General features: G+C 51.8%; 1 protein-coding gene across 1 annotated transcript; it reads left to right on the top strand.

Annotated features, from left to right (window-relative positions):
- The first annotated feature begins 958 nt into the window (after window positions 1–958).
- Window positions 959–4,804, top strand: CD320 (CD320 molecule). Its single transcript, XM_070622891.1, has 5 exons — window positions 959–1,156; window positions 3,158–3,283; window positions 3,518–3,751; window positions 4,022–4,183; window positions 4,355–4,804. Exons 1-5 carry the CDS (start codon window positions 1,030–1,032, stop codon window positions 4,495–4,497), a joined length of 792 nt encoding a protein of 263 aa, XP_070478992.1. The 5' UTR covers window positions 959–1,029; the 3' UTR covers window positions 4,498–4,804.
- The last annotated feature ends 18,143 nt before the right edge of the window (window positions 4,805–22,947 follow it).

Here is a 22,947-nt window from a genome sequence, read left to right as displayed (position 1 = left end):
AGGAGTGGAGTAGGGGAGAGGTCTGACACCAGGCACCTTCTGAATGCTTTCTACCCACCGTCCCAGCTCCTGACTGGAGCTGTCCTGTAAGGTCAGCGCTGTTGTCACACCCCCTCCACAGAAGACCTGAGGCTGAGGACACGCTGAGAGCTGGCCCGGAACCCAGCGGCTCATGAGTCTGCGCTCAATTGCTCCAAGTCCACGGCGGCTTCAGCTCTCACCCCCCCACCCGATGCCTCCCTCGCCAAGCTGGGGGCCAGATTGGCTAGAAAGCCTGCAGAAGGTTTGTATTTTACGTGCTTATTGGGTGAGCGAGAGAAGGGAAAACCCACGGACTCCCCTCGCCCACATCTTGTTGCCGAAGTAAGGAAGAATACCCACCTCCCTACGAGGGGTCCATGAGGACTAAACGAGGCCGCGAGCGAGGGTGAGCGCATCCCGCTGGGAGGGACAGCGGCCCCAGCGTGGAAGCCAGGAACCAGACGATTCTTTCATTTCATTCACCGAATCTTTCAAGAGTCTACTATGTGGCACTGCTGTTCTCGGCACTGGGGATACAACAAGCCACGCAGCATTTCTGCCCTAGTGGAGCTGATATTCTCGGGGGGAATCAGACAATAAACCAAAATAAGTAAATGTCTAATCTGTCGGGTGCACAGGAGGAGCAGGAGGAGCCCAAGGCAGGGGGCACGCCTGCGGGGCGTGGCTGCCGTATTAAACAGGGTCATTAGGCAGCGACTTTTGCTCCAGGATGCGCGGGGAACGTTAAATATTGTAAGTAGCCGCTGACAAGTTCCTATTTATCCCCAGAAGCTTCTAACTTCAAACGGACCCCATACCTTTCGCTGTAAGTTGTCCCTGGGAAAAGTGGGGAAGAGCCTCAAATCCGGGTGCCCCTCGTCGTCGGATCTTTACGGTAGTCGTAGCAGGGGGCGCCGCGAGCCCCGCCCCCCGGGCTGCGCGTGCGCGTGCGCGAGGATAAGAGCGGGGCCCGCGCGGCGGCGGCGGGGGCGGTGCGACGAGCGGCGGATGGCGCGGGGCGGAGCGCGCGGCTCGGTAGCCCTGGGCCTGGCGCTGCGCCTGCTGCTCGGCTTCGGGCTGGGCCTGGACGCCGCCCCGACGGTGGGCCCAACCGCCTCCTTGGCCCAGGCCCCAGGTGAGTGAGCCCCGCGGCGCCCGCGCGCTCACCCCTCGCGCCCAGCCTCGCCGGGTCCCCGCGCGCGTCGGCAGCGCCCGGCCACTGGCTGCGCCGCATCGCGGGCACTCCCCCGCACGTGGCGTGGATTCTGCCGCGTGCCACGCGCCAGCCCCAACCCGGGACCCTCCTCCCGCGTGGCTCTGCCTGCCTTCCACTGCCCTGCTCGCACCGCACGCCCGCTCCGCCGGTCGTGCGCCGTTGTCACCTCCGCGCCGCCCTTCAGCCCGGCATGGGCGGGAGGCTCGCTGCAGGCGCCGGGTGTCCCGTGTCGCAGCGTGCACGGCCGGTCACCCGGCGCCTCCCAGCCCTCGCGCCCGAGCCCAGGTGGCCAAGGTTCCTGGCCTCCATCCCGCGCGCTCCCAATCTCTGCACTTTCCTCCCCCGGCCTTAAAGAGCCAAAGGGCTCTCGCCCTCCGGGTGACCCCAGGCCCTCGGACGCGTTCGCCCTCAGTCCTCGTGATGGCCCTCTCTAACGCTCCCAGAGGCAGCGGGGCGGCTCGGAGTGACCTCGTGGTGTGCGTCGGTTCAGCCTCACCCTGCTCCCCCATGGCTCCCTTCTTATCTGGTCCCTGCCTTGCCCCAAAGCCCGTGCCTTTTCCGGCCGAATGTTCCAGTACCTTCAAGGAGGCAGGACTCACGTTAACCAACTACCATACTTTTTACACACAAGCAGTCTTCTCTCCTCACGACACTGAGGGGGGGACTCCTAGCGTGCCCCTTTTACAGGCAAGGAAACCGAGGGTGGCAGAGGGGTCACGGGTGGCTCCCACGCCTGTCCAACCCCACAGCCCTATGAGGCCAGGTCCGCTCTGCTCTGCTGCCCGCTTTCCAGAGGGACACACACTCGGGCAGGTCAGGGAGGGAGGTGGGACGTTGTCAGGGCGGAGAGTGGCCAGGCCTGGGGAGGAAGCCGCGCTCAGGGGCCGCCAGACCCCCGTGGGCAGGGAAGGAAGCCGGCTCCAGGTTGTCTGCAGCTCTTCCGGGCCCCACTGAGCTCAGGGACTGTGCGGCCCGCACGTACACTTGGGTGGGGGTGGGGGGGGCGCTGGCTGCGGGGAGTCGGGGTTTTGGAGGCTCAGGCCCCTGTGAGTAAAGCTGGAAGGGGCGGGAGGCCCAGGGTCGAATGGAGTGAGGCCAGGTGTTTGCCACCTGCCCTGCTTCCCCCAGGAGGAAACCCTCAAGGCTACTTCCTTCCTCTGTCGCTCACGTGCCCACCTGCTGCTGGCCCCGGTTCCAGGCCCTTCTGTGCCCCCGGGGTCCAGGAAGGTTCACATTTCACCTGGACTCAGCCTGGACCCTGGTGTGCCCTGTGTCCACATATTGTCAGGCGTTGCCCTGGGCTGGCGGTCACCAGGTCACAGCCCTCACCTCCACTGAGAACACAGTCTTTGCAGGTACCAGTCTAAGGACGACTGTTAGAAGTGGGAGGGAGAGCTTCAGGGGTCTCTGAGGAGGGCATGAGACCCCCTCCCAGGAAATAAGCTGAGATCTGAGGACTGCTGAGGAAATCACCAGGTGCAGAGCCAGGGCAGAAAAGGGTGATGTGGGCCAGGGAGCAGCAGGTGCAAAGGCCCTGAGGTGGAAATGAGCCAGACCTCTTGGAGAAGCAGCAAGGAAGCCAGGCCAGAGGGGCCCGAGTAAGAGGAAGAACTCGGAAGGAGGTGAGGGCCAGGAATGGCTCAGGGCTGGGCCAGGCCTTCAGGCCACGTGGAGGAGGCAGGATCTGGTTATGACAAGTGTCCTTTGTAGAATGTGGACCGCAGTAGAATCTGCCCGATGAGGCTGGCGGTGGGGCTGTGAACTGCCCGGCTCCAAGCCCCACACGTAGTAGGTCCACAGTCAAGGGTGGCCACCAGTCTAATTCCAGTGCCCTGGGACCTGGCCTGTCTCCTCGGGGTCGCAGCCTGGGACCACTGGAGGAGGGTCTAGACTCGGGCCTCACTGGTGCGCATCTCGTAGGCCCCAGCGCAGGCTCATGCCCGCCCAGCAGCTTCCAGTGCCGCACCAGTGGCTTCTGCGTGCCCCTCACCTGGCGCTGCGACGGGGACCCGGACTGCACGGACGGCAGCGATGAGGACGAGTGCAGTGAGTGGCCACGCCCCGGGGCGGGGCTTGAAGGGGCTTGGCCACGGGCGGTGGGATGCTTGCGGAAGGGGTGTGGACTTCAGGCAGCGCGTACTGGGGCGGGGCCTGAGGGTGGGCGGACCTTATGGGGTCTACTGGTTTCGGAAGGAAGGCGGGGCTTGCAGGGGGCTGGGTGGTGGGAGAACCCGGCCCTCTTGGGTGGGCGTTTGGGACCTGACTGACCCTGTACCCCAGGGATCAAGCCATGTGCCCAGGATGGGCCGTGCCCGCCACCCACTGGCAGCCCGTGCTCTTGTGACAACATCGATGACTGCCCCGGTGGCATCGACCAGAACCTTCACAACTGCACCCGCCAGCCCTGCCCGGCGGGGGAGCTCCGCTGCCCGCTGGGTGGCGCCTGCATCCCAGACACGTGGCTCTGTGATGGCCACCCGGACTGTCCCCACTCTGGCGACGAGCTTGGCTGTGGTGTGTGCCATGGGACCTTGGCGTACCTGTGGGGTGGGGAGGGCTGGTCGTTAGCCGAGGCCCCCTGACGTCTTTTGGTATGCGACCAGATTGGGGGCGTGGGCTGCATCCCTGTAGGGGCGGTGGGAGGTGACTTGGGGTCACCATCCTCACTCATCTCTGGGATGAAGATGAGCCCCAAGGTCCCCCCTGGGTACCTGGAACACCTGTCCATCCCCCGACTCCCTGGGTGCCCCGTCCCCAACTGCTGAATTCCTGGACTTATTACAGGAACTGAGACCTTCCAGGAAAGGAACACCACGTCCCTGGGGACCCCTGTGACCCCTGTGGAGAGTGTCACGTATCTCCAGAATGCCACAGCTACTCCTGTCGGGGACGAGGACTCGGTCCAATCCGGAAACTGGAGCATCTACGGGGCTCTTGTAGCTGCTGGTGAGATGAAGGGGCCCTCCCTCTCCCCAGGGCTTGGGGAGACTGTTCCTGGGGGCAGGGGTGCCGGGAGGGGACAGGCTGCAAGCCGCACATCCTGGTGTGCCAGGAGCTTGGGGGGTGTGGGGGCTCCTGCCCCTGCCTCACCCACTCCCATCCGTCTGTCCCCCACAGTGTTGCTAAGTGCTGGTTTGGCTGCCACTTCCCTGCTGGTGTTGTCCTGGCTCTGTGCCCGGGGGCGTTTGTACCCTCGGGGGCTGCTGGTGGCCGTGAAGGAGTCCCTGCTGCTGTCAGAGAGGAAGAGCTCGCTGCTCTGAGGACCAGCTCTTGCCACCACGTCGCCCGGGCCCTGAGTGGCAGCTCTGGGGACATGTGCGCGGCTGCTGGCACCCCAGCCCTCAGGCACGAGTTCTTCTGGCCACGCAGCCCCATGGACCTGCAGATGTGGCCCTGGAGGTTGGGGGTGCCCGGACCCTCCCCCTGGATGTGGGGGACCTTGGATAGCGAATACACCACAGTGGGAACCAAGAGGCTGGTCCCAGTCTGCTCCTGGGGGTGGCCCTGCTCTTAGATACTCTTGCTGCCCCCATCCGAGGGTGGTGATTAAAGTTACTTCACATCCTCTGTCTGCATCCGGGCCTCCATCTCTCTCTGCCTGGGCAGCCTGGGGTCTCTGCTGCCGTCCCTCCTCCGCGGTGGAGCACCCAGCCCGGAGAGGGCAGGACTTGGGGACCCAGCCCTGGGCACCCCCTTGCCCGCTCTGCCTCTGGTTTCCTGGGATCCAGAGCAGCGGGGGTCAGGGGCGGCAGTGGCAGGGCCATCTGTGTTACCTGCAGGCCTCTCTGAAGAAGAGCAGAGCTTGGGCATTTCCTCCTGGAGTCCTGGGCTGGGGGACCCCTGTCCATCGTGGCTTCCTCTTCTCTGAGATGGAAGCTGGGCATCCCGGGGTTGGTCTCAGCTCCACTCTTGTTTTAAACTGTGGATTTACTGCTAGTCGGCTATGGCAAGGCCAAGAGATCAGGAGATGACGGCCATTGAAAAGACACTTTATCACAGATCTCAAGAGGTGGGGGCACATGCACCAGTCAGGGCCACATGGGGAAGCACCAGGGTGGGGGGGGCAGTCAGGGCAGAGGGAAGGGGGAGGGTGGGCAGGAGCCTTTACTGTGGTTTCCGTGGGAAGGAACAGGCGAGGCAGGGTAAGCAGGCCTGCGATGGGCTGGTCTGAACGATCCCAGCGGCTCTGGGGTGTGGGGGCTGGCGCTGGTCGCCTGGCGGCTGGCCCTGGGTGATCAGTGCAGGGGAGAGTGGCTGTGGATTGGTTGGTTTGCATATGAAGTCATCCTCTGGTGAGTTGGTGCTTATCTCTAGAACTAGCTAACTCAGGGAGCGATGGTCCCTCCCTGACCAGCAAGGCCGCAGATGTCAGAGTGTCGGGAATACAGAAGGTGTAGTTAGCACACACCCTAACTGCCAGGTGATGAGGGCAAGGCTCTTCTCTGACCCTCGGTTTCCTCCTCTCTGAGTGGTGTGGCTGGGGCTCCCGTAGCCTCTTTCGGGGGTAGGGACCTTCCTGACATCCTTGGAGGTGGACTGCTGTCTGCCCCCAGCTGGCCCTGTGCAGCCCTGTGCTGGGGGAGCATGCCGGGTCTTGGGGGCTCTGACATCCGTCAGGCAGGGAGCCGGGCCCTGTTGGTGAGAGGCTGGGAGGGGCTCGAGCGAGTGGGTGAACCAGGAGGGCTTCTTGGGGGTGATGAAGTTCGGCTTTGGGACCCCATCGTGGGGGAAGGCGGTCAAGGCGGGTTTTGGAGTCTGGGCCTCGAACAGTGTGTTGGGGGCTGAGTTCTCTTTCAGGCAACCATCGGGGTAGCGGGAGTTGAAGTTTGGGAGATGGGCTGCAGCCAGGATGGGGGCCTTCGACCCACCACGGAGCAGAGGGTGCCCGCCTCCTGGGGTGCAAGCCTCTCCTCCGCTCATGGGGTGGGGACCTGGGCCTCTCAGTTCCCAGCTCAGCCCGCTGCGGGTACCCCGAGCTGGGCCGAGGTGTCCTGCCACAGAAGTGGCACCGTTGTGGGCTTCGTCCAGTTAGCAGGAAGAAGTTTTGCCCGAGATACGGTTTGCTTTTTCGGTGTTTTGGTGGTTCTCCTTTTTGCTCAGCCGTGGTCAGCCACAGTAGGCGAGGGGTTGCATCACGGGGCCACGGGGCCGGCCACAGGTGTCACGCACCACCTATGCAGACATCTAGGATCTGGATCTTTTTGGGGTGTTGCTTGGGTTCTCAGTTATTAGTGAGCAAACCTTCCTGCTCCCAGGGGCTCCGAATGACCACCGATGTCTTCTCTCTCGTGGTTCCACGTTGACCGAGCTGGCTAGTGGGCCCTGTTCCACCTGATGGTGGCTGTTGGCCTCTGGGGGCTGGGCTGGCTGGATGTCACCATCTGGAATGTCTCTGTCATGTCTGGAGCCTTGGGGAAATGGCTGGGCCTCTCCCTCTCCACGTGGCCTCTCCACGTGGCCATCAGAGCAGGATGGCCATGTTCCTTTCATGGCGACTCAGGCTCCCCAAAGTGCAGAGCCGAAACTGCCGGACCGGACCTTCTAAAGCTCAGGCCCGGAACTGAGCCTGCATCCTGTCCACCACATCCCATTGGTTTGCTGGAGCCCCAGGTCAGCCCAGATATGTGTCCGGGGTGGAGGTGGGGACCCCACTAGGGTGTGAACACTGGGAGGGCCCAGTTCATGGGGCCGTCCTTTCAGACTAGCTGCCACAAAGGGAGCAGAGGGCAGGAGCCCGGATTGGGGCAGGCCGAGGGGGGAGACCACATCCACTCAAGCCGGGTGACTGACCGTGGGCAGGTGGCTTTGCCGTCTCAGGTGCCCTTTGTCATTTGCGCCCCGGGGCAGTCATAGGTACAGACGCGCTCTGAGCACGCCAGGTTTCAGCTCTCTGTTCCTGCCGGCAGGGATCACTCTGTCCTGCCAGCTACCCATCCCGTCGCGTCCCGTCCAGCAGGCCCAGGGAGTCACTTCCAGGAAATTCCAGCGAAGGTCCAGGTTTAAAAGCGAGGGGTGTTTGGGGAGCCCACGAGGAGGGAGACGCCGAGGGGGTGGCCAAAGGGCCCAGCATCGGTGAAATTCTGGTGGGCTGGGGAAAGTGGCCGGGAGGGGCTGCGATGGGGTGAGGGGAATGCAGTGGTGTAGATACGGGTGGATGGAGGGGTGTGTGTATGTCTGTGTCCAATTCTCATTCTTCCTTATTTTTATGGAGGGAAAATTCACGTAATATAAAATTAACCATTAACCATTCAAAAGCAGACAATTCACTGGCATCTAGAACATTCAGTGTTGTGCAACTGCCACGTCTGTCTAGTTCCAGGACATTTCCATCTCCCAAAGGAGCCCCCTGTCTCCATGAGCAGTCACTCCCCAGCCCCGGTCCCCAGCCCCCGGCAACCACCAATCCACTTTCTGTCTCTACAGATTTACCTGTTCTGGACATCTCATATCCGTGGGATCACACACAGTGTGGCCTTTGGTGTCTGGCTTCTTTCCCTGAGCATCGTGTGTTCAAAGTTATCGCCCAAACTTGCCTTGTGCCCCTTTTTATACCCCCCACCCCCCATTACAGAGGCAACCTCCCATTGGTTTCTGACACTATAGGTCAGTTGCATTTCTAGAATCATAGAGTATGTACCTTTTTCTGCCTGATTGTTTTTACTCGACATGATTATTTTAAGATATGTACACATCGTTGCATGTAGTAAAAGCCAGCTAGTTTTTATTGCTGAGCTGTCTTCCGTTGTATGGCCGTCCACAGTTCATTTACCCAATGCGTGTATTGATGGATTTTATTTTTTTTCCAGCTTATGATTGTTACAAATAGGGCTGCTATGATCGTTTCTGTAGGAGTCTGTTCCTATGGTTTTATTTCTTTTGGGTAAATCCCCAGGAATGGAATCGTGCCATCCTATGGTAGGTATATATTTAATTTTAAAAAAATTGCCAAAATGTTTTCCAAAGTGGATGTATTCTTATTTTTCCTCCCCCCACAACATACATATTCTTATTTCCTCACACCCTTGGCATCACTTGATACAGCTAATCTTTTAAATTTTAGCCATTCTAACAGGTGTGCAATGGTACGACACGGCTCTTTTGTTTAGCGAAGTGACGTTCATGTCACAGAAACTTACTTATTTTAAAGCGAACAATTCAGTGGCCTTTAGCACATTCATGATGTTGTGCAGCCCCCACCCCTTAACCAGTCGTACGTGGATCTTTTCTTGAGCTTGTGGCATTTCATAAAAGGTCTAGTTGGGACTTTGGGATTGCATTGCGTTTGTCGGTTAATTTGTGGAGGAAAACAAACATGGGGTGGGTGCCAGGCATTGTTCTAGGCACCAGAGGCTCAGCCTTGACCAGAACAAAGCCCTCTCCCCCATGATGTGGGGGCGGGGTGAGGGAACAGTGAGCTTATAATAAACCAGGACCTTGGTGTCACATGACACTAAGTTGTGGGGACCAAGTCGGAGGGATGGGCATGCTGGCTTGGGAGAAAGAAGGGTCCCTATATTTTTACATTAGTCAAAAGAGGCCTCCTGATAGGGCGACGTTTAAATAGAGACCTGAAGGAAGGAGGAGGGTGGGTGAGCTGGTGCAGGTGTGCAGGTGAAGAAGGATCTGGGAAGAGAGAACAGCAAGTGCAAAGGGCCTGAGGCAGAAGCATGTTCCACAAAGAGGCAGTCTTTAAAGAAGTGATTTATCTCGCTGAAATCTTCTGGCTTAAGTAAGACTTTGTCTTTTTACCAAGTTGGCTTAATAACAGCAGTGCGTGAGTACAGTTTGTTCTGAAACAACACGTTCATTTGTATTATTACAGAACGGGTTCAGTTTTCCTCAACTAAAAAGTACTTAAGAGGCCGGCCCCATGGCGTAGTGATTAAGTTCTGTGTGTCCCGCTTTACTGCCTGGGTTTGCTTCCAGGCGTGGACCTACACCACTTGTCGGTGGCCATGCCGTGGCAGTGACCCACATACAAAATAGAGGAAGATTGGCACAGATGTTAGCTCAGGGCAAATCTTCCTCAGCAAAAAAAAAAAAAGGGGCCTTTCTGATACTTTCTTTTACCATCTTGCCACAGTCGGAACTTTCTACTTTTATGTGGTTCTTTGGATTAAATTATTGAAGTTCTTCATTTCTTCAAAACATATTTGTCATACATGAATCTTCATAGCGGCACAATTGTTAATAGGCTAAAGGTGGAACCAAGCCAAATGTCCATTAATGGATGAATAAACAAAATAGGGTATATCCACACAATGGAGTATTATTCAGCCGTTAAAAAGGAATGAAGCACGGACACACGCTACAACATGGGTGAGCCTTGAAAATACCATGCTAGACGAAAGAAGCTGGACGCCAAAGGTCACGTGGTGGATGATCCCCTTTACGTGAACTCTCCAGAACGGGTAAGTTCGTAGAGATGGAAAGATTAGTGTGTGCCTAGGGCTGGGGGAAGTTAGCCAGACGGGGGTAATGCTGACGGACATGGGGTTTCTCTTTGTGGTGAAGAAAATGCTCTAAAAATGGATTGCAGCGGTGACTGCATGCATCGGTGAATATACTAAAAGCTGTTGAATTGTGCATTTTGAGTGGGTGAATGCTATGGGAGGTGCATTGTTCTGGGCCGACCCCCTCTGACTTCATGTGTTGAAGTCCTAAGCCCCAGGACCTCAGCATGGGACTGAGTTTGGAGACTGTGCCTTTAAAGAGGGGATAGAGGTCAAAGGAAGCCATTCGGGCTGGCCCGCATCTGATCTGACTGGTGTCCTTATACGCAGAGGAAATCTGGATGCACAAAGTGACACTAGGCTGCGGACACAGAGGGAAGACGGGGTGAGGACGCAGCGAGAAGCTGGCAGCCTGCGAGCCCAGGAGAGAGGCCTCTGGAGAGTGGTGCCGAGCCCTCGGCCCTGGACTTGGAGGCTGCAGAGCTGCGAGAAAACAATGCCTGCTGTTGGAGCCCCCAGTCGGTGGTATTTTGTTCCAGCCGCCCAAGCAGACTAAAACGGGTCTTATATCTCAAAAGTGGGTTTGAAAAGACATTTGGTGAATGGTACTGTGTCTTAGACACTGTTCTGGGTGCTCAGCTTGCAGCAATAAACAAAATAGACCAAAAAAAGTGGGGAGGGTGTTTCTGGCTCTTGCGAGAACTGAGTACCGATGGTCCCTGGCTTTGGATGGTTCGACTTGCGATTTTTCAACTGGATGACGGTGCCACATTCGGTAGAAATCGTACTTCGCGTTTTGCATCTTGATCTTTTCCTGGGCTGGGGCTGTGTGATGCTCTCTCGCGACGCTGGGCAGCTCACAGTCAGCCACGCGACCACGAGGGTGCACAGCTGATCTGCCCCCGTCTGTTCTGTTCCCATCCAGCCATTCCGACAGGAGTCAGTCAAGTTCATGAGACAGTCAACATTTGATTATAAAGTGCACCCTGTGCTAGATGGTTTTGCCCAACTGTAGCTCTCGTAAGTGATCTGAGCGCATTTAAGGGAGGCTAGGCTAAGCTAGGATGGTCGACAGGTTAGGTGTATTAAATGCATTTTGGACTTAGGATATTTTCAACGTACACTGGGTTTATTGGGATGTAACCCCATTGTAAGTCCGGGAAGATCTCTATGGGGTGGGAGGGCGGACGGTGGGAGCCAGGAGCCCAGGGAGGAGGTGCCTGCACTGGTCCACCGAGAGTGCGATGGGCTGGCCCCAGTGGGGCGATGCAGGACGTGAGAAGTGGTCAGAGTTTGGATCAGTTTCGAAGGCAAAGCTGATGGTGCAACAGGCTAGGCTGGCGCACTGGATGTGGGCGTGAGAGAGAGCAGGCAAGCGTGCCTCCAGAGGTGTCTGGGCTCTGAAGGATGGAGCCAACCGCCACGGGAGGACGGTGGGGGCGTGGCGTGGGTGGGGGACCATTCGATCAGCTTTGGACCTGCGAGGGCCCCGCATGGAGAGGGAGGGAAGGCACTTGGCCGTGTGGTCTGTGCTGGAGAGGCGAACTTGGGAGCCGTCCCAGGTGGACCAGAAGGGAGGAGGAAGGGCAGCCAGTGTCTAGAGGTTTCTGGAGTGAGGAAGATTCAGGAAGGAGAGGGAGCCGCTACAGTGGGCGGGAAGCCAGGAGAACAGAGCGAATCAAAGAAGAGGGGCCACCCCTGGGTCACAGGCTGCGATGCGTCCGGCAAAACCAGCCCTGGAGGGAGACGCTGGCATTTAGCAACGTGGGGGTCATCGGTGACGACGGTAGAAACGCTTCCACAGGCTGAAGAACAAACGGGAGGGAGAAGGTGTGTGTATGGATCACTTTGCTTTGGGCAAAGGGTGCAGAGAAATGGGGCAGGGGCTTGAGTGAAGGGGGCACTCAGATTAGTTTTTTTTCCTTTTAGCTGGAAGATGCCCATGAGAATGGCTGTAATTCAAAACCAAAATGTAAGGTGTTAGTAAGCATGTGGAGAAATTAGAAGGCTCGTACGACGCCGGTGGGAATGTAAAATGACGCGGCCACCGTGGGAAACACTTCGGTGTTTCCTCAAAAGTTAATCAGAATTACTAGAATTACCATGTGATCTGGCAATTCCGCTCCTAGGAATATGCCCCTAAAGAACGGAAAACAGGTCTCCAGACAAATACTTGGATGCGAATGTTGATAGCAGCAGTATTCACAAGAGCTCCAAGATGGAAACAACCCAAGTGGCCATCAGTGGGTGAATGGATCAGCAAATAGGGTGCGTTCATATAGCGGAATATTACCCAGTCATGAAAAAGAATGTTCTGATACAGCATGGATGGACCTTGAAAACATGATGCTAAGTGAAAGAAGCCATACACAAAAAGTCACCTAGTAAGATGTGATTCTATTTATGAATCTGTTTATATGAAATGATTCTATTTATATGAAATGTCCAGGATAGGTAAATGCATAGAGACAGAAAGCTAATTAATGGTTGCCAGGAGCTGGGGGTGGCGGGGAGTAGAGAATGGGGAGCAGCTGCCTAATGAGTATGTGGTTTTATTTTGGGGTGCTGAAAAAAAATTTTTTTAAGACTATTTTTTTTAGATCGGTTTTAGGTTTGTAGCAAAATTAAGAGGCAAGTACAGAGATTTCCCATTGACTCCATATCCTGGCACCTTCACAGCCTCCCGCACTAACAACACCCCCCACCAGAATCTGATGAATAATTTTTTACTATTTGTTTGATGCAATTTTTTGCTATAACTGATCCACCTACGTTGATCCATTGTCATCTCCCAGAGTCCATGGTTGACATAGGGTTCACTCTTGGTGTCGTACATTCTGTGGGTTTCGACAAGTGTGTAATGACGTGTAACCACCATTATGTTATCAGAGAGAGTATTTTCACTGCCCTGAAAATCCTCTGTGCCCCACCTGTTCCTCCCTCCCCCAGCCCCTGGCAGCCACTGATCTTTCACTGTCTCCGTCGTTCTGCCTTTTCCAGAATGTCATAGAGTTGGAATCATCCAGGATGTGGCCTCTTCAGATCAGCTTCTTTCACTCAGTCATACGCTTTTAAGGTTCCTCCATGTCTTTTCATGGCTTGAGAGCGCATTTCTTTTTAGCGCTGACCAAAATCCCATTGTCCCACAGTTGATTTATCCCTTTGCCTGCTGCAGGACTTCTTGGTGGCTTCCATGTTTTGGCAATTATGAGTAAAGCTGCTAGAAACATCCACACGCAGGATTTCTGTGGACATAACTCTCAACTCCTTTGAGTAAATACCAAGGAGCATGAGTCCTGGATCACGTGGTAAGAGTATGTTTAATTCTGTAAGAAATGGCCAAACCGTCTTCTAAAGTGGCTGCGCCCTTTTGCGTTCCCCGCAGCAGTGAATGAGAGTTCCTGTTGCTCACACCCTCGCCAGCATGGGGTGTTGTCAGGGTTCTGGATTTTGGTCATTCTCATAAGTGTGCAGTGGAATCTCATTGTTTTATTTTTTTAAATTTCTTTTGAGGAAGATTAGCTCTGCGCTAACATCTGCTGCCAATCCTCCTCTTTTTGCTGAGGAAGACTGGCCCTGAGCTAACATCCATGCCCATCTTCCTCTACTTTATACGTGGGACCCCCACCACAGCATGGCTTGCCAAGCGGTGCCATGTCCACACCCTGGATCCGGGCCAGCGCACTCCGGGCCACCCAGAAGCGGAACGTGCAAACTTAACCGCTGCGCCACCAGGCCGGCCCCCCCGACTTCATTTTAAATGAGGTTTCCTTAGGGGCCGCCCTGGCCCAGGTGTTTAAGTTCCTGCGCTCCACTCCTTCTGGCCCAGGGTTTCACCGGTTCGGATCCTGGGTGTGGACCTAGCGCCACTCATCAAGCCACGCTGAGGCGGCGTCCCACATGGCACAACCAGAAAGACCTATAACTAGAATATACAACTAGGTACTGGGGGGCTTTGGGGAGAAGAAGAAGAAAAGGAAAGAAAAATAAGATTAGCAACAGATGTTAACTCAGGTGCCAATCTCTAAAAAAAATTAAAAAAAAAATAAATAAATCAGGTTCCCCTTTATTAATTTTCACAACAGTTTTGTGAATGTACTAAACGCCAGTGACGCTTCGTTTTAAATAGTTAATTTTACGGTATGTGGATTTCACCTCAATAATAAAACCAAACCCAACCCCCCCAAAAGTAGAAGACGAATCAGCATATTTGTGTGCTGATAATAATCGGGTACAGGGGGAGAGTGGCTGGAGCGGCTCCTTGCATAGGCGGCTCGGGTTTGCCTTGGGTTCAGGGCAAATTATCTCAAAGCTGGAGGACAGAAGGCTGGGCAGGCGTTTGCGTCTCGATGCTTGACGGGGATGGCGGCTATGGAAGTTTTTTCCTGCTGGTTTCTGCTTTCTCAGGGATGAGAAGTTTCCGCCGCAAAGATTGGTAAAACAGAGGAATGATGTCGGTACAAGGAAGAAATCGCAGGGGCTTGGGTGCACGTTTTTCCAGCCCCTTAAAGAAAGCTGCAAGGCGGGAAACCACCCGTAGGTGGCGCGCTCTCCCCGCACCTGTCGCCCGGCTTCACCCAGCCCGGCTTTGCCTTTGCACCACGTGCTTATTATTGTGGCTTATTTGGCGGTTCCTCCGCGGTGTCTAGGCACTCTCTTTTGTCTCGACCCTTCCTCAATCTCTTTTCCATCAAGGAGCATTTACCTTTGTGGGGGTTTTTCACCGTAAAATATACATAACATGGAATTTACTGTTTTAACCGTTTCGAAGTGCACAGTTCGGTAGCATTAATTACGTTCACCTTGTGCAACCATCGCCACCATCCATCCCCAGAGCTTTCTTCATCTTGCAAAAGTGAAACTCTGTCTCCGTCCCTCGCTCACTCCCCAGCCCCCTCCCCCAGCCCCTCCATCCTACTTCCTGTGTCTCTGAATTGACTCCTCTGGGGACCACACAGAGGTGCAATCAGACAGTGTCTGTGTCTTTGTGACTGGCTTATTTCACTTACATAATGTTTTCAAGGTGCATGCATGTTGTAGCATGTGTCAGAATTTCTGTATTTTTTTTAAAGGTGAATTCCTCCGTTTCTTTACACTTAGGAACCGAACAAGTCTTTTCAACTGTGCTAGTAATTTTCTGCAGCTCGTTTCTGCTTTTGCTGATGCTCTGCTTACAGACTTGCAAGGCAGTTGGGTGGCTGCCCCAGTCCTGGGTCTGCATAAGCCGATCTTTCTCAGGTCTGAGTTCTAGAACACACACATAGTACCTATGTCAGACGCGAGGGCATCAGCTGACAGAGATAAATTACACGGGCTTTCCGAGGTTGGCTCGCCTGGGCTTTTCTGGCCAAATTGTACTCAGTCATGACGTAATTGTCCCCCTATGCTGCGAGACCCAGCAGCATTTTATTTAGGATTTCGGCTTCTACGGACATTATTGCAAACTGGTCTGAATTTTCCTATTCTGTCCTAGTCTTACCTATTTTTGTTTTTATTGAGGTGAAATTCACGTAACAAAATTAACCATTGGACGGTGAACAATTCAATGGCATTTAATGCACTCAGGATGGTGTGCAACCACCATCTCTGTCTAGTTCCAACGTATTTCTGTCGCCCCCAAATCCCCATTCAGCAGTTGCTGCCAGCCCCTCCCCTTCCCCCATCCCCAGGAACCACCAGTCTGCTTTCTGTCACTGTGGGTTTACCGATTCTGGACATTTCATACAAACAGAATCATTCAATGTGTCGCCTTCCGTGTCTGGCTTCTGTCACTCAGCATCGTGTTTTTGCGGTTTATCCATGTCGTAGGCCTATCTGATTTTGGTTTGTAGGTTATGTACTGGCCTCCAAAAAGAAGTTGGCTCTCTCATCTCCTGTTTCTATTCTTGGTATCAACCTGAGGAAGATGAGAATTACCTGCTACTTGAAATGCTGATAAAACTTGATTTTATGGGGGCTGGCCGGTGGCGTAGTGGTTAAGTTCTGGAGGCTCCTCTTTGGCAGCCCTGGGGTTCGCAGGTTCGGATCCCGGCTGCGGACCCAGCACCCCTCATTAAGCCACACTGTGGCAGGGCCCCACATAAAATAGAGGAAGATTGTCACAGATGTTAGCTCATCGACAATCTTCCTCACACACACACGCACACACACACACACACACATGCACGGTTGATTTTAAATCCTCTAGGTTTTTAGAGAGAGGTAGTTTGTCCCCCCATTATTTCCATCTCGTTCACATTTATGGGTCTAGTCAAGTTTTCTCATTTCTCTTGGTACAATTTTTGCATTTTATGTTTTCCCATAAATGTCTTCATTTCAGCTTGATTTTCAAATTTATTGGCATATAGTTGTGCTCTTTTTTTTTTTTTACCACCTTCACCTGTTTTGCACCCCCCACCCCCCCTCTCTGGCAACCCCCAATCTGTTTATCTTTGATTCATGTTCATTTTCTTGTTTGTTGCTTGGTTTTGAGGGTCCGCCTATAAGTGAGATTGTACACTATTTGTCTTTCTCTGGCTGACTTATCTCACTGAGCATGACGCCCTCAAGGTCCATCCATGTTGTCGCAAATAGCTGGATTTCCTTCCCTTTTATGGCTGAATAGTATTCTAGCGTATATAGATACATCACATTTTCTTTATCCTTTCATCCTTCGATGGACACACGTCCTGGCTATTGGAAATCATGCTGCAATGAACATGGGGAGGCAGACATCTTTTCAAGATAGTGATTTGGTTTCCTTCAGATAAACACCCAGAAGTAGAATTGCTGGGTCATTTGGTATTCCTATTTTTAATTTATTGAGGAACCTCCATACTGTTTTCCTTAGTGGCGGCACCAGCAGTGTGGGAGGGTTCCCTCTTCTCTGCATCCTCACCAACACTTGTTATCTCTTGTCATCTTGACATATAATTCTTAACCTTCTCTCATATATGTGTGTGTGTGTGTGTGTGTGTGTGTGTGTAATTTTTTTTAAAGATAGGCACCTGAGCTAACATCTGTTGCCAATCTTCTTTTTCTTCTTCTTCTCCCCAAAGCCCCCAGGGTACATAGTTGTATATTCTAGCTGTATGTCCTTCTGGCTCTGCCATGTGGGACACCGCCCCAGCATGGCTTGATGAGCGGTGCAATGTCTGTGCCCAGGATCCGAAGTGGTGAAATCTTGGGCCGCTGAAGCAGAGCACATGAACTTAACCACTTGGCCACGGGGCCGGCCCCTCATATATATATATATATATTTTTTTTTTATTTATTAATTTATTAATAAATAATTTATTTTGAGGAAGATTAGCCCCGAGCTAACATCTGCTGCCAATCCTCCACTTTTTGCTGAGGAAGACTGGCCCTGAGCTAACATCCATGCCCATCTTCCTCTACCTTATATGTGGGACGCCTACCACAGCATGGCTTGCCAAGCGGTGTGTAGGTCCACACCCTGGGTCTGAACCAACGAACCCCAGACCCCCAAAGTGGAACATGTGAACTTAACCACTGCGCCACGGGGCCAGCCCCTCCTCATATACATTTTTAAAGTCTCCTCATTTCCCTTTTGCTCATTCTCTCTAGATGTTTATCTTAATAGTTTTCCCAAAGAGCCACAGTTTGGTGTTGTGCTTGCCACTTTTATTGCTTTGCCCTCTGTGTTGATTCCTGCTTTAACCTGTGGCGCTTCCTTCTTTTCTCATGTCGTTGGCTTTTCTCTCTTGTGCACTTCCTGGTCTGGTGCCGGGTCATCTCTCTGGCTGAGCTCAGCCTTGCTCCGTGGGAGTGACTGGCTGGGAGCCTGTTGTCCGGCCGGGAGGTCCTGGCCAGGCTGATGGACTCTCAGTCCTAGATCGTCAGTCTAGGGTCTGCATCGGTGAGGCCAGGCTTTGCAGGGCCAGGTGGGGAGGGGCTGGGGGCTCAAAGGCACAGGCAAAGGGTGTTGCCTCTCCTGGGGGTGAAGCCAGTTGAAGAGGAGGTGGGGCAATCTGAGAAGGCTTCTTGGAGGAATAGCCTTGCCTGGGTTGAGAGGTGAGGTGGGAGTAGGCCTTGAAAGGTTCACTTTCAGCACCTTGGAGAGGGCTCATGGGCCCTCCTATAGGCCCCCTACAAAGAAGGCACCCAAACCTCTAAAGAATAGAACCTAACCCCTACGGAGAATGCACAGGAACATATGCGTGATAATACGTGTGAGCCCACAGGACACAGGACAGCATGCCTAAGTCACATGACGACACACTCTGGGGAACAGGAGCGCGTGGAGGCTGTAAGCAGCATGGGCCTCCGTGAACATCACAACACATCCCACCTGAAAAAGAGATCCTCAAATACTTAGATATGAATGATCATAGTGGCGCTATTCACGCCAGCCAAAAGACGGAAGCAACCGGAGTGTCCATCCAGGGGGGAACGGATAAAGAAGATGCGACACAGCCACTCAGTGGAATAGTATTCAGCCATCAAAAGGAGCAAAGGCTACCACAATAGCATGATGACCCTAGAAGACATGATGCTCAGTGAAAGAAGCCAGAGAGAATAGGTCACATAGTGTACGACGGATTCCATTTGTACGAAACATCCGGAATAGGTAAATCCACAGACACAGCAACGAAGTGGGTGGTTGTCACGGGCTGGAGGAGGAAGGGGCGGGCGGTGACTGCTCCATGGGTAGGACGTTACCTTTTGGGGGATGAAAATGTTCTGCAACTAGACAGAGGTGTCGGTTACACAACGTTGAGTGTCCTAAATGCCGTGGAATCGTGAATTTCACCTCAATTAAAAAATTGGTCATAAAAAAACCTCTCCCGCCGTTTCCATAGGTTTGGCACGTGGAAGGAGAATTTTGCGTGTTCTAGTCTGCACGCTGTGACCTACACGCTTCCTTGTGTGTGGTTCTTGAAACACAGCACATATAAAAAAGTGGTTTTTTTAGACAAAATGATTCATAAGAAACACGTCACGAACCGTTGCCAAGTGAACACCTGCTGACACCCTCTCTTCAGTGACCAAGCGCGTTTTCCCATTTTGTTTTGTTCTGTGAATTTTGCTAAATATGAAAAATGGAGAAATGTTAATAGAAAAAAGAAAATAATAATCCTTGATATTTCTCCCACCCCAAATTAATTACTGTTAATATTTTGATATATTTGCTTCCAGTATTTTATTTATATTCTTAAAAAATATACAGATAGGGGCCAGCCTAGTGGTAAACTTGTTAGTTCATGTGCTCTGCTTTGGTGGCCCAGGGTTTGCAGGTTCGGATCCCAGGCATGGACCTAGCACCACTTGTCAAGGCATGCTATGGTGGCGTCCCACATAAAATAGAGGAAGATTGGCAACACATGTTAGCTCAGGGCCAATCTTCCTCACACACAAAAAACATATATATATATATATATATATACACACACAAATAATTTAGAAATAAATGCATCTTTAAAAAGTAGCAAGTTCTAATAAAATGAATCTGCTTTCTGGTCTCTATCCTTCATCTCAGCCCCAATTAAGTAGCTTTTAGTCCATATTAAGTACTGTTATTACATATATATAGAAATGCAAAATATTTTATTTTTATGTAGATGTCATGGTTCTATATGTATTTTTGCAACTTTCTTTTACTCAACTCTGTTTTTGGTATCACTTCATGTTGATAATATGCATGTGATTCATGTGCATTTTATTAATACATTTCCATATTACTGGCCTTTGGGGTGGTTTTTCCTCTTTTCGTCCCTCTACTTCCTCAGGGCATCCTGAGATGCTGGCTAGTGGGGTCAGTGTGGTTTTGCTTTTTTTAGTTAGCGCTTAATTGTCTTCCAAAATGACTTGTGTCAATTTCCACTCCACCTCCCCCAACCCAGGAGGATACCATTTCCCCCACAATCTCATTAATCTTTGATATTATCAAACTTAAAGAGATGTTTTTCCAACCTCATGGTTGGAAAATAAGTCTCACGGCCATTTCAGTAGGCGTTTTCCTGGTGACTAGTGAGGCTGTTTGTCTTGTTATTATTTTTTTTAATAGACTTTATTTTCTACAGCAGTTTTAGGTTCATAGAAAAATCGAGCAAGAAAGACAGTTTCCATACGCCCCCCGCACACAGGCACAGCCTCCCACACAATCAGCATGGCACTAGAGTGAGACATTTGTTACAACTGATGAACCTATGTTGACATCATCACCCAAAGTGCAAAGGTGACATTAGGGGTCACTCTTGGTGTCGCACATTCTATGGGTTTGGACAAATATATAATGACGTGGATCCACAGAATAGTTTCACTGCCCTAAACATGCTCTGTGCCCCACCCATTACTCCTCCTTCCCCTCCTAACCCTTGGGCATCACGGATCTTTTTACTGTCTCATAGTTTTTCCTTTTCCAGAATGCCCTATAGTTGAAATCATACAATACGTAGCCTTTTCAGACCGGCTTCTTTCACTCAGTTATAGCATTTAACGTTCCTCCATGTCTTTTCATGGCTTGAGCACTCACTTCGTTTTGCACTGAATAAGATTCCATTGTCTGGATGTCCCACAGTTTATTTACCCATTCACCCACTGAAGGACATCCTGGTGGTTTCCAGGTTTTGAAAATCACGAATAAAGCTGCTAGGAACATCTTTGTGCGGGGTTTTGTGTGGACGTGCATCTCGACTCCGTTGGGTAGCTATCAAGAAGCACAGTTGCTGGATCATATGGTAAGAGTATATTTAGTTTTGTAAGAAACCACCAAACTACCTTCCAAAGTGGCTGGACCATCTTGCATTGCCCCCAGTAATGAATGAGAGTCCTGTCGCCCCACATCCTCACCAGCATTGGGTGTTGGCAGCGTTCTGGATTTGGGGCCATTCTAAGAGGTGTGTAGTGATATCTCCCTGTTGTTTTAATTTGCATTTATTTCCCTGATGACATATGACAAGTGATGACATAGGTGTTTTCATATGCTTCTTTGCCATCTGTGTATCTTCTTTGGTGAGGTGTTAAGATCTTTGGCCCATTTTCTAACTGGGTTGTTTGTCATCTTCTTGTTGAGTTTTAAGAGCTTTTGTATATTTTAGGTAACAGTCCTTTATCAGATGCATCTTTTGCCAATTTTTCTTCTAGTCTGTCTGTCGTCTCATTCTCTTGATAGCGTCTCTCACAGAGCAGAAAGTTTTAGTTCTAATCAAGTCCAGCTTATTGATTCTTTCTTTAATGGATCATGCCTTTTGCATTCTATCTAGTCATCACCAAACCCAAGGTCATCTAAGTTTTCTCCTGTTATCTTCTAGAAGTCTTAGAGTTTGCTTCTTACGTTTACGTCTGTAATCCATTTTACAGTAATTTGTGAAGAGTATAAGGTCTGTGTCTAGATTTTTTTTTCGCATTTGCATGTCCAGTTGTCCCACCAGTGCCATTTGCTTTGTTGTGTTGCCTTTGCTCCTCTGTCAATGATCAGTTGGCTGTATTTATGGGGGGTCTACTTCTGGGCTCTCTATCCTGTTCCCTTGATCTGTTTATTCTTTCACCAAGACCTTGTTCTCTTGATTGTTGTATCTTTATAGTAAGTCTTGACATTGGGCAGTGTTGGTCCTCCAACTTTGTCCTTCTTCAATATTGTGTTGGCTATTCTGTGTCTTTAGCCTCTCCATATAAACTTTAAAATCCGCTGGTCAATATCCACACACTCAGCTGCTGAGATGTTGATCGGAACTCCACGGAATCTGTAGACCGAGTTGGGAACCACTGACATCTTGACAATATCGAGTCTTCCTATCCATGAACATGGACTATCTCTCCATTTATTTATTTCTTCATTGATTTCTTTCATCAAAGTTTTGTAGTTTTCCTCACATAGAATCTGTACATGTTTTGTTAGATTTATACCAAAGTATTTTTAATTTGAGGCAGTGCTAATATAAATAGGGTTGTGTTCTTCATTTCAAATTCCACTTTTTAATTGCTGGTATATAGGACCACGACTGGCTTTTGTATATTAACTTTGTATCTTACAACATTGCTATAATGGCTCGTTAGTTCCAGGAGGTTTTAAAATTCTTTTGGCTTTTCTACAGAGATGACCATATCATCCGTGAATGAAGACAGTTTTATTTCTTCCTTCCCAATCTGTATCCCTTTTACTTCCTTTTCTTGTCTTACTGCATTAGCTAGAACTTCCGGTACAATGTTGAAAGGCAGTGGTGAGAGGGGACATCCTTGGTCCTGATCTTAGTGGGAAAGCTTCAAGTTTCTCACCATTAAGTAGGATGCTAACTGTAGGGTTTTTTTTTTGCTAGATATTCTTTATCAAGTTGAGGGTGTTCCTTTCTATTTTTAGTTTCCTGACTTTCCCATTTTTTTTTTTATTGAGGTCATAATAGTTGACAACATTGTGAAATTTCAGTTGTGGTTCTTTCTCTCTTCTGTCTCATTCCCCATTGCCCTCTTGTCTCTCCTCTCCATCTTTCTGCCCATCTTCTCACGAGTCCTACTCTCACATCACATCCCCTCTCCAGGCTCCTAGTCCACTGCCTCTCTCGTCTCCTATCTCCGTATTCTCTCCAAGGCCTCTTTCCTCCCGTCCCGCCACATCCCTGCTTTCTCATTCCCGTGCTATCTGCAACTCTCCTCTCCACTGTTTGCTCCCCCGCCTCATCTTCCCAGTCCCTCTTTCCAGTATCTCTAATGCCTTTCTCTTGACTCTTTTCTCTGCCTTCCTTTCCCTCCAGCCTCGGCTTGCTCTGCCACCTCTCCCACATCCTGTCTCCCCTCTTTGCTGAGAAGCACCGAAGACAAGATGGGGACCTTGTCTGTCTGTCTCTTGTGTCCTCAGCTCAGTCTTCACTCGTCCGTCTTCTCCCATCCCTCTGACCCCTTCTCCTCTTCCATCTCCCCTTCTAGCTGTTTCTTCTCTCTCAGATCTGCTCCTCTATCGTCCTCGGTTTCCCCTCCTTTCTCTCTCCCAGTGATCTGTTGTCTGTCTCTAACATGTTTCCTCTCCCGTGTGCCCCCTGTCCTCTGACGTCGCCTGCTTCTCTCTTTTCCATGACTCTCCTCCTCTTCGGTGTTCCCCTGAAGGCAGCACGTCCTGGCCCTGCATGGGACCTTGTGGCTGTGACTTCTGGGGTATGGATGCAGGTCCCCCAGCTCAGTTGGGGGAGGGGGCACCTTTCTGTAGCGCTCCCAAAGAGACAGTGACCTCACCCAGGCCGACCCTTGGGAAGCCAGCAGGAGTTCCCCCCAGGTCCTATTTCACCACCTCCAGGGAGGCCCCAGGGACCATGAGGGTGGGGTCCT

Source organism: Equus przewalskii, chromosome 6 (assembly GCF_037783145.1).
Source record: "Equus przewalskii isolate Varuska chromosome 6, EquPr2, whole genome shotgun sequence".
NCBI classification, from domain to species: Eukaryota; Metazoa; Chordata; class Mammalia; order Perissodactyla; family Equidae; genus Equus; species Equus przewalskii.
The sequence above is the reverse complement of the archived record's forward strand: the minus strand, read 5'-3'. Positions and strand labels throughout refer to the sequence as shown.

Coding starts and splice junctions, on each gene's coding strand:
- CD320 (XM_070622891.1), top strand. CDS start 1,030: ATGGCGCGGGGCGGAGCGCGCGGCTCGGTAGCCCTGGGCCTGGCGCTG. Junction 3,284..3,517: donor CAGCGATGAGGACGAGTGCA/GTGAGTGGCCAC, acceptor CCTGTACCCCAG/GGATCAAGCCATGTGCCCAG. Junction 3,752..4,021: donor TGGCGACGAGCTTGGCTGTG/GTGTGTGCCATG, acceptor GACTTATTACAG/GAACTGAGACCTTCCAGGAA.